Source organism: Perissodus microlepis, chromosome 22 (genome assembly GCF_051167445.1).
Source record: "Perissodus microlepis isolate ML-2025 ecotype Zambia chromosome 22, ASM5116744v1, whole genome shotgun sequence".
Taxonomy (NCBI): domain Eukaryota; kingdom Metazoa; phylum Chordata; class Actinopteri; order Cichliformes; family Cichlidae; genus Perissodus; species Perissodus microlepis.
In genome coordinates this window covers 3,774,012-3,785,552 of record NC_140481.1, presented here as the reverse complement: position 1 = coordinate 3,785,552, position 11,541 = coordinate 3,774,012, and the positions used below count along the sequence as shown (strand labels likewise).

The 11,541-nt window shown below is 39.0% G+C and overlaps 1 protein-coding gene across 1 annotated transcript; it reads left to right on the top strand.

The window, feature by feature from the left end:
• The first annotated feature begins 289 nt into the window (after nt 1–289).
• LOC146362431 (E3 SUMO-protein ligase ZBED1-like) lies at nt 290–11,201 on the top strand. Its single transcript, XM_084920135.1, has 6 exons — nt 290–572; nt 990–1,669; nt 4,780–4,885; nt 7,491–7,580; nt 7,824–7,889; nt 10,996–11,201. Exons 1-6 carry the CDS (start codon nt 290–292, stop codon nt 11,199–11,201), a joined length of 1,431 nt encoding a protein of 476 aa, XP_084776261.1.
• Nucleotides 11,202–11,541: the final 340 nt, after the last annotated feature.

Sequence of the window (11,541 nt, the reverse complement as noted above, 5' to 3'; positions counted from 1 at the left end):
ACACCACGGACTCAAACCTTAGAACAGGCTTTTGCCCGTGGGCCGGCTTATAAGAAAGACTCGCGAAGATGGAAGGACATAACAGCGGCCATTACAACTTACATGTGCAAAGATATGGTCCCCTTTTACAGAGGGGTTTTGCGCATTAATAAAACTGCTCGACTCCAGGTACATAATTCCCGGCCGAAAACATTTCACATAAGTTGAGTTGCCTCGTTTATATTATGAGTGTAGGGCCAAAGTAGAGGATGAAGTCCGCAACATTGCATACTACGCTGCAACAACGGATATGTGGACGAGCCGCACAACGCACCCTTATATGAGCTTGACAGTGCATTTCATCCGAGACTGGACACTCTACAGTCGATGTTTGCAGACAAGTTATTTTCCTGATGATCATACAGGAGAAATGATAGTCAGAGGCCTCAGGGAAGCTCTTGTGTCGTGGGGACTGCATGAGGATCGTCTGGTGTGTGTCACTACGGATAATGCTGCAAACAACATCCTTGCACTTCAGCTGAATGAGTGGACACGCTTACAGTGTTTTGGTCACCGTCTCCACCTAGCCATTGGTGAGTGTCTAAATGCAAAATTATATTTCAGTAATAATAAACAATAGCAGGCCACGTAGGATATTACACTTCTAAAGGTACTATTTAAACGAGAATGTTAAAAGCTTGGAAGATTAATTGCTACCAAAACAATTTGCTTAAGGCATAATTTTCCCTGCAGCGTTTGCTGTCAGTGTTAATCTTGTTAAAATTACGTTTACGCCACAACTGCATTAACACGGCAAATCTCCGTTAACGAGTCTCCGTTAGCGCCGTCCAGCCCCGCGCACGGGGCGATCAGCTGTAACTCATTAACGGAGATTTGCCACACTACGATGTGCAAATTAATATTTTACTAGAATGTAGCCTAAAAAAATGTTACTTCTGCCTTAAAGTGTAACCGATCAATATATGTATCTTACATTTTTTTTTACACAGAGAGGAATTTGAAACTACCTCAGGTGGAACGAGCAGTTGGTGTCTGCAAGCGATTGGTGAGTGTCTTCTCCAATTCATGGAAAAGACGACATGAACTGGCCAAGGTTCAAGCAGAATTGGGCTTACCTTCTCACCAGCTTATCACAGACACCCCTACCAGGTGGGGCTCCCTGCAACATATAATTAACAGAGTTATAGAGCAAGAGAAAGCGCTCTCACAGGTTCTCCGTGCAGACAAAAAAACAAGACATCTAGTCCTAACATGGCAGGACATGGATGTTCTTGAATCCTTGAATAAAGCACTGAGTCCTCTCACGGAATTTACGGATGCTTTATCTGGGGAGCATTATACCAGTGTGTCATACTTGAAAGCAGTCCTCCATCTATTTAACACTCAAGTGCTTAAGCCTCAGGATGATGACACACAGCTGACCACCACCATCAAAGAGGGCATCCTGAATTATTTAAATGACAAATATGATGACCAAACCACAGAGGAGCTGCTTGACATGGCCTCCTTTGTTGACCCTCGTTTCAAAACAACATATATTAAAGAGGAGAAGGTTGCGAACATCAAGACCAGAGTTATGTCAGAACTGGAGAACCTGGTGGCTGAACAGACGGCATCAGCAGAGGCAGCCACCCTTCCATCAGCTGGAGCTTCTAAAGATGATCCAGAGGTTTGTGTTAAGAGACAAAGGAAGAGTTTGAGCAGCTACTTTAAAAAAACAACACAATGCCAAACAGCCCCTCTGTTAACTAGAGATTCAGTTGAAAAGGAGCTCAATCAATAACTCCGAACCTTGGAAGCTTGCCCAGAAACAAACCCTCTGGATTGGTGGAAGCAGCATGAGGCACATTTCCCACTATTGGCTAAGCTGGCTAAAAAATACCTGTGTATTCCTGCCACAAGTGCACCCTCAGAGCTGGCATTCAGTACAAGTGGAAACACTGTAACATGCCAAAGGTCTGCACTTAAACCAGAAAGAGATGACCAACTTCCTGGCTCTCAACCTTTAAAGGATATTCCCTGAGATTCAGCAAGATGGGGCAAACATTTTGAAGCACTGTTTTGCCAAGTTAGTTTTTGTATGCTGTAATTCCTTCTTGGAATGTATTGTTTGCTTGTTATAGGTTTTATATATTTGTTTTGTCAAACTCAGTTTGCTGCTATAGTTTAAGTGTGAAAAAAATCATGTTTACATTTTGGGTTTTATACACTAATGTATATGACAGGCCTGTATTTATTTTTGTTTGAATTGTCTTTACTGTTATTTTCATATAATGCTAAAATTCAAACCTGGAATTTCTTTTATTTATATATTTAATATATTTTTGTCGTAAGTCTTATTGCTGCTACAGTTTGAAGTACAATGTTTACATTTGGTTTTGACAGTTAATGTTAGACTTGTATTTATTTTGTTTAAAGGGTTTATTGGCCTTATATAGTTTAGTTGTTAGTGCTTTGATTCTTTTATATTTAATATATGTTGTGAGAGTTATCCCATATGGAAAAGATATATATAAATCTTATAAAGTTTGTATCTGTCTTGTGTGAAACTTGTATGAAAAGCATACAAGAGTGAAAACAGATAAGATCCCTTGAAAAATTATATAATGAAACTTGTATGTTTTGGATACTTACTAAAACAATATATGAATGTAATGAGAAAGTGGCCACTTTCATGAGTTAAAAATTGCTGCTACAGTTCACATTTTGTTTATGTCAGGCATTTTATATAGCAGCCTTTAGTAATTTGTTTTTGAAAAGTGTTTTATATTTGATACATTAACATTTTATGTTTACATTCTAAATCAAACATTTGCTCAAATGTTCTAAATAAAAGAACAGAAATAATTACAAATTGAGTACTTCTCATTTTTGATTTTTTTAATTTAAATGGTAAAAAAGGAGTGGTGATTATATAAACTATTCACTGAATACAAAGAAAATGTACTATATCGTGATATCGGGATATGAAATAAAATATCGGGATATGAGATTTTGGTCATATCGCACAGCCCTACTCTCTTTATTATCATCCGACTACACTTCTCCAGTCCAAACGACATTCCGATGTCATTGCTATATAACCTGGTGGTGTGGATCAGTAAATCGATGTCTCGTTGACTCTGGGCATACACCTTGATGTCATCCATGTCAAGGAGGTGGCTGACAAATACCGTAGTCGGTATCCGTAGCCAGTCTTGTTAATAATCTCACTGAAGGGATCCAGGCCTATGCAGAACAAAAGAAGGAACAGAGCATCTCCTTGGTAGATCCCACACTTGATGGTAACTTGTGCTATGGGCTTGAAGTTGGCCTCTAGTGTTGTCCGACATCTGTGCCGAGTATAACCTGGAAGTTTCGAGGTCAAAATGGGAGATGCCCCCAAGGGTGATGGAGAATGACCGAGCTAAGATCCTGTGGGAATTCCAGATACAGACGGACAAAATGGTGGTGGCTAACCAACCGGACATAGTGGTGGTAGACAAACAGAAGAAGCTGGCCGTAGTGATCGATGTAACGGTTCCGAATGACAGCAACATCAGGAAGAAGGAACACGAGAAGCTCGAGAAATACCAAGGGCTCAGAAAAGAGCTCGAGAAGATGTGGAGGGTGAAGGTGACGGTGGTCCCAGTGGTAATCGGAGCACTAGGTGCAGTGACTCCCAAGCTAGGCGAGTGGCTCCAGCAGATCCCGGGAACAACATCGGAGATCTCTGTCCAGAAGAGCGCAGTCCTAGGAACAGCTAAGATACTGCGCAGGACCCTCAAGCTCCCAGGCCTCTGGTAGAGGACCCGAGCTTGAAGGATTGACCGCCCACAGGGGCGAGTGGGGAATTATAATTATATATATATATATATATATATATATATGTGTGTATGTGTGTGTGTATATATGTGTGTGTGTGTGTATGTGTGTATATATATATATATATACACACACACACACACACACACACATATACACACACACATACACATATACATACATACATACACACACACATATATACACATACATACACACATATACATACATACATACATATATACATACACACACACACACACACACAAACACATATATATATATTTTATATATATATATATTTTTTTTTTTTTTTTTTTTTTTTTTTTAAGAAAATTATGGGATCACTTTGAATGTGATGGCAGTACCATGTCTCAGAAAAGTTAAGGCAGGGCCTTGTTTCCCACTGTGAATTTTCTCTTTTCTTTTTACAACATTGTAAACATCGGGGATCTGAGGAGACCAGTTGCTGGACTTTGAGAGCAATGTTGTCCCTTTCTTGTCTGATGTAAGATTTTACCTGCTCAACAGTCCTGGGCCGCCTTTGTCGTATTTTTCGTTTCATGATGCTCCAAATGTTATGAGTAGGTGAACGGTTTTGACTGCAGGCTGGTCATTTCAGCACTCAGAGTATTGGACTATGAAACAATGCCATTATAATACATGCACTATGCGATTTACAATTGCTTTGCTGAAATATCCAAGGCCTTCCCCGAAAAAGATGTTGTTTAGATGGGAGCATATGTTGCTCTATAACCTGTATTTTCTTTCGGCACTGACAATGCGTTTCCACATGTGCATGCTGCTAGCTCCATAGGCACTAATGCACCCCCATACACTGAGATGTGGGCTTTGAAAAACATTGCGTTCTATTTTAACTTGCATTTTACACAGCGTCTCAACTTTTGGAAGATAGTTTTACAGCTTTATTCCATAACTCTATCCCTATGATGATTATTCTCTTTACCTATTCAGGAGGAGAGTGATTGCTCTGAGCTGGATTTCTCCATTTGTTCAGACTCTGAATACGTGCCAAGTCAAATTTCAGACTTAAGTGATGAGGACACCCACAGTCAACAAAGTAAGACACTAAAGATCACTGACGTTTCTAGCAATAGCGACAGTGATAATGAAGAACTGAGAAACATGACTCTTAAAAAGACACCCAGAACATATGGGAAAAGAAAGAGAAATGATCACAAGGGAGAAAAAAAGGCTAAACGGGCTAAACGGAAATCAGAGGTGACTGTAAAAACATGTACAAAAAGGAGATGAGTGATGTGGCATATGCCTTTAGCTACCCTCTAGGTTCCAAAGAAAGGAAGGATCTTCTAGAACAACTTCGCAATAAAGGAGACTTTAAGCACAACAGCAAAGTCATACAAAAAGGCAGAGGACAAGTTGTAACATGGAAGCAGCCATCTAATTAAGCCATAGTAGGAACATATTTACCTTGCCTGTATTGCTTTGGAATGTATAGCAAAAAGACATTATGGAAACGTGAGTTGTCATGCAAAAGTAAAAAATCGTGTGCGTCAAAAAATAGACATCCTAGAGTCCAGAGTTATGCTGCACGCCTGCTTCCAATAAATCATTCATCTAAAGGATGTCAGACTATTATTAACAACATGCGACAAGATCAAGTGTCCTTTCACATCAGGAGTGATTCTCTGATTTGCAAATATGGAGAATCGCTATATGCAAGACATGGCCGTGTGAAGTCTAAGCACCAATACATTGCGCAAAGGATGAGGGAGCTTGGCCGGTTCATATTAGCTGCAAAAGATATGGACAAGACAGTGAAAGTCTGTGTGTAGCTGTACAAGCATATTAATAAATAGAGGAAGCTAGACAGAAAAAGAGGAAGCTACTGACATATAAGGAGTTGTTTGTAATGAAACTGTGTGACGTGTGAAGTACCAAAATAACACTATATGAGACACATTTTTAGATTCTAATGTTAGAGATTCTGCAACTGGCTTTGGGCTGTGCAGGGCTCTCTCTTCCGGAAGATGATTGAATAAATAATTATAAATGTTTTGACCACTCCTGAGTCGGGTTTTCTCTGTTCTATCATGGGGATCAAAGAATCGGGTATAATAGTTGTCAGTGTTGCCAAGCATCTTACAAACTTTAGTCCAGGCAAAAATGAATATGGCAAACCGTCAACAGCAGTCAAAATTGGATTTTGTCTTAAAGGAGCAGTCGAGGTCCTGATTGGACAGACTCTTATGAATGCCGATGACCATGCAGAGAAGGCGGCCAATTCTTTGAACTTCTGGACAAAAACTGGAGGAACAGTGTATCTGTCAGTGCTCACCAAACAATACAAGAAAAGAGGTGGAATAAACAGGATGACATTCTCCTCACCAAAAATGTGATTGCTCTGAGGGACCATCTCCATACTGTGGAAGGTGAAGCAAGAGAGAGACTGATGCAGCACATGGATTTGGCAGCATACAAGGCATTGAACGAGACTGTTTTGGCACAGGTTATTGTCTTTAACAAGCGACGTGAAGGGGAAGCATCATGCTTGACTCTTCAGACCTACAAGAACGTAAAAACAAGTCCCATTAATGAAGACATTTACGAAACCTTGTCACCATTAGAAAAGGAGCTAAGCAAGCTATTAACCCGCAGGGGGAATCAGGGGAAAGAGAGGCAGGAAAGTGCCAGTGTTTTTTGAGCGAATGAAGGAGCTTGAAGGAGTCAATCGATTTGTTGGTGAAAAAGAGAGAAGCAGCTGGTGCTCAGTGACCTTAAGGTTGCATTTAGTTTTTGGCTTCATGAGATGATTAGCTTCCAGGTGGAAAGGGATGTTACTTTGAATCCCTGTTTGGGCAAACAGCTTTTCCAGTTTAGGAGAGAACATGTAGAATTCCTTACTAGAGGACCTCAGTCTGAATCCTGACTGGCGTCATCTTAAATTTAAATGGGCACTGGTTTTAAAATGAGATTAGTCTTCTAGTCATGATCTCTTGCTTGTTGTTTTTTGGTGCATTGTTACTGTCGTGTATTTTAAAGCTCATGACAATGGAAATTAGCTTAGGTTATACATTTTACAGCAATTTCATTTTAAAGACTTCTCTCTTTAAACAAATTTCCACATAAAATTGCATCATTTCAATATTTCTTACATTGCAGACAATAATGTGGCCCTCACATGCAGCGATGATGGCTGTTCTGATAGTGGTTGTAAGTGTTACCTGCTCACTAGTAGAGCCGTTGGTATACTGTCTCATGAATAAGCAGCATTTATGATAAACTGCCTAAAGTTATGTATGTGACATTGACTAATATAAGACACTGATGTTAGCCTGTTAGCTTGGGTTCCTAATGGTAAAATGAACTGGGTGGCATGTTACAGCCAAATAAACACACTGTTGGCCGAGTTCAGTGCTCAGTAATCTATACAACAGATAACACTTGATCATGTACACTCTTTTATTACAGCAAGAAATAGACTGAAAAACACATGAAATCTGCGGGTTTATCACCACAACCCAGATTCTAATTTAAAAACTGTTACATTTGTCAAATGCATTTTTATACAAATGCCACCTTGTAATGGCTGTGCAGTGTTTTTTCTTTCCTTTGGATTTTTTAATTTATCTTAACTAAAAGAAGAGTAATTACCATTTATATACTCCTGATGGCTAATATTTGACATCTGGTGTCAGTCACAGGTGAAAGTCCCATAGCAGCTACTCAGAGTGATCCTCAGGGAAATGAGAAGGAGGAGGAGGAGAAAGGAGGAGGCAGTGAGATGGATGAAGGTCAGATTTTCCAGAGTCATTCAACAGAAAAAATATCAGTGAATTTGGATGATGTGGCACATTACTTATTTATTTATTTTGTTTTTAAAGACGAAAGTTCTCAGCATTTCGCAGATGTAGATGGTAAGTTTAAGCATTTGTCTGAAATGTAGTGACACTGTTGTGTATTCTAATTAAATTCTATTCAAGTAATCTTCTTGTACAATAACAGCTACCACTTTTTTTTGACTGTTTCTGTTTTAGAAGAGACCAAGGAAGTAACACTCGCTGTGAGGAAAAGGGGAAAAACCAAAGTGGCCAAAGCAAAGGGTGAGATGTTTTCAGCTTTAAATGTATTTGATATTTTGTGTTTGCAGTATATGAATCAGGTTGTAGACATGAATTTATTTCCTTATAATTTTGCTCTTTGTGGCAGACTATATACCTACACAAACAGAAAACTCTTGATAATATTGATCCAGAATTATTTTGTTGGTAATTAGAAAAATTATTGAAAATGTTTAAATATTGCTTTACAGTAAGTTGAAGAGGAGAATTCAGGGAGGGTGGAGATGGGTGTCAGGGGTGATGTGTTATAGAAGGAAAGCAGCAAGAGGGAAAAGAGATGTTTACAAAATGGTAGTGAGGAAAAGCTATGACATTGGGAATGACCAGGATTGACAGGATTAGAAATGACTACATCATAGGGACAGCTCAGGTCAGAGGTTTGGAGACAAAGAGAGACAAGGCTGAGATGGTTTGGACATGTGCAGGCTGCCAAAGGATGTTGATGATGGAGCTGCCAGGCAGGAGGAGAAGAATAAGACCTCAGAGGAGGTTCATGGATGTAGTGGAGGAGGACAGGCAGAGGGTTGGTGTGACAGAGGAGGATGCTGGGATAGGAGGAGGTTGAGGAGATTATCCACTGTGGTGACCCCTAAAGAGTGCAGCTGAAAGAATGATTGCTTCACTTTTATTGTTACATTTATGATTTGTTAGGCTACCTATTCTGCTAAGTGACTAGTTTAACCTGCTGTGTTGCACAAGTTCACACTTTGCAAGAACAGCACTACAAAACACATGGCAGGGTTCTGCAGGTCATTTCACAAGTCTGAAATTAAAATTTAAAAAAAAAAAATACAGGCTGAAAATGTCTTGTTATATTGTGATAGTAAATACCTGTTTAAGGTCCTATGTAGTGATGTGTTGGTCGCGAACGAAACGGCTCTTAGAGCCGGTTCTTTGAAGTGAACAACGTGAGCCGGCTCCTTATCGCAAGCCGTGTTCTTTTTTCTTTCTTTCTCTCACCCTCTCTCTCGCACTTTTTTCGCTTCATTCCGCACGTGAGCCTTGTGCTTTGCGCTGGGAAGAGGGGGGAGGGGCGGTAGTTACACTCACAGTAGCACAGGAACAGAGCGGGAGGAAGAGAGAGAAAGAGAGCCAGGGACAACAACGTCACATTAGAAAGGTAAGTAATCATCCACAACTATTTTCAGTTGTGGATGATAAAGGATTCAGAAAGTTTATTCATGCAGACTCATATGACAGAGAATGTGCATCTTCTTTTTGTTTTCATATTTTAATTCATATTTAATTGTGTTGTGGTTTGCAGTGTTTTGTGTTGTTTCACTTTAAATTTGTTTAAAAGGAAAAAGCTAAAAATTGAAATAGTTAAAAGTTGAAATGTGAATAGTTGATTTTTGTATTATATGATTTATTTATTAAATTTTATGTGGAGTGAATAAATAAAAGTATATTTACGGTGGCCCCTAGAGACAAAGCACGTAAAAACTCCAAAGCACGTACAAACCCTGAAGCATGTACAAACTCCAAAACACGTAAAAACTCCAAAACACGTAAAAACTCCGAAGCACGTACAAACTCAGAAGCACGTACAAAAGACAACAGAAGTGCTCCAGAATGCTAGGCGCAGTGTTGAGCTTTTGTTACCTAGTGGCTACGACCGGATTTGGTGTGTGGTAGTAACAGGTAAATTAACATTTTTTAAAATTATTTGAATATATATGAGTGCTTGTGTATAAATACACAAACCATACACATATGCTTTCAATTGTGTAATTTAAGTGATCTAGGTAGCTCTGTTTTGGAAGTTCAGTTAACGCTAGAAATGTCTTTTGGAGTTTGTACATGTTTTGGAATTTGTATGTGCTTTTTGGAGTTTGTACTTGCTTTGTCTCTAGGGGCCACCGCATATATTTATATATAAACATATATAAATAAAACCACTTTTTTTTTTTACATTAGTAATTCCTTTTGTGCATAATTTTATATTATTGTTAATAATAAATTAATTAAAGCAACAAAACAACCTGAAGAGCCGGTTCGGAGCCAAAAGAGCCGGCTCTTTTTAGTGAGCCGGAAATCCCATCACTAGTCCTATGATTTACCACTTAAAGACAACTACTTTACATCAATGTTATTTTCTTACAATGAATATTTTAGTTTCCACCAATATGACACACAGATGTTGTGTTTTAAAATCAAAACCTTTAAAGTGAACTAGATTGACAGTCTGGACCATCATTTTCAGTGAGAGGTTTGTGAAAAGACAGCAAGAAACGGCAAGTACAAGCAACAAAGCTCATCAAGTAGACTACATGGTTGCTGACTGACTGCTCACTGGTTCTTTCACTTGGTGTTGTTGGTATCGTATCACTTCCTGTTTTATGGCTTCATGGATAGATAAAATACAGGAATGTCTTAAAGACATAAAGACCTGGACAACCTCTAATTTTCTGATTCTAAATTGAGATAAAACTTGGGTTATTGTACTTGGCCTTGAAAAAGTAGAATGGGAGGGAGAGCCTTCAGTTTTCAGGCCCCTCTTCTGTGGAACCAGCTTCCAGTTGGGATTCGGGAGACAGACACTATCTCTACTTTTAAGATTAGGCTTCAAACTTTCCTTTTTGCTAAAGCATATATTTAGGGCTGATTATGATTACTACCAACAGCACAGTTTTTTTTTTTTATTACTAGTACATCAGAAATATTTGCCTTGTTAGCAAATTATTAAAGTCTGACAGGGTTTTTTTTTTTGTTTTGTTTACAACAATATTGTTATGGTGAATGATTTTAGCAGAAATAACTAGTTAGTATCTTATTTTAAAAGGCTAGATGCAACAAGTACCTGTGAAAACAAAATGTATAGAAGTAAACTGGCTGCTGTTTCACTCTAAGTATATTACTCAACAACTGATCTCATGTTTCTGTAAACTCAAAATACTTAATTTTAAACTGCTTACTACATATCTTGGATACAAAATGTTGAGTAAATTGTTGAACCTACCGTTTGGTTAGGCATTTTCTGTAAATATACACAAGCAGAACCCCATTTAAAAAAACAAACAAACAAAATCTACGGTTACATACATGTTGTAAAGTTAACAGTCCATGTTGTCTTTTGTGTTATTTGTAGAGATCCCCTGTGCGAAGGTCAGGAGGCCATGGAGTGAAGCAGAGAAGACGGCAGTGCAAAGACGGTTGGGAAAATTTGTAGCAGAGCGCAAAGTTCCAAAAAAAGAACACTGCATGAAATGCTTAGAAGTGGAAAAAGACCTAGCTAATCGCTCATGGAAAGATGTTAAAAACTTTGTGTACAACACGATTGTCACTCTGAATTGAAGGTCTGCTTGTAAAAATCTTTTTTAAAGACCTCTTCTAAAATAAGTTTACCTTGATAATGTTAAGACGTTATTTAAGTTAAGATTTTGTTTTGTCTTCTCATGTTTGGTTTGTGACTGACTCTGCAACAGTATATAAAATGGCATGCAGAGGCTGGGGACCCTTAGTCAAAATTTGCATGAATGGCAAAGCAAATGGGATGTGATTACCAAAGGTGCAGAAAGATGGCACATTTCCTTTAACCCTTGTGCTCCCCTTCGGGGCAGCTCCGGACCCCGGGGGTCCCAGAGTACCCCTGGGTCGCATTTCACAGGCCGCGCATCAGGGTTGGCTCCCGCGC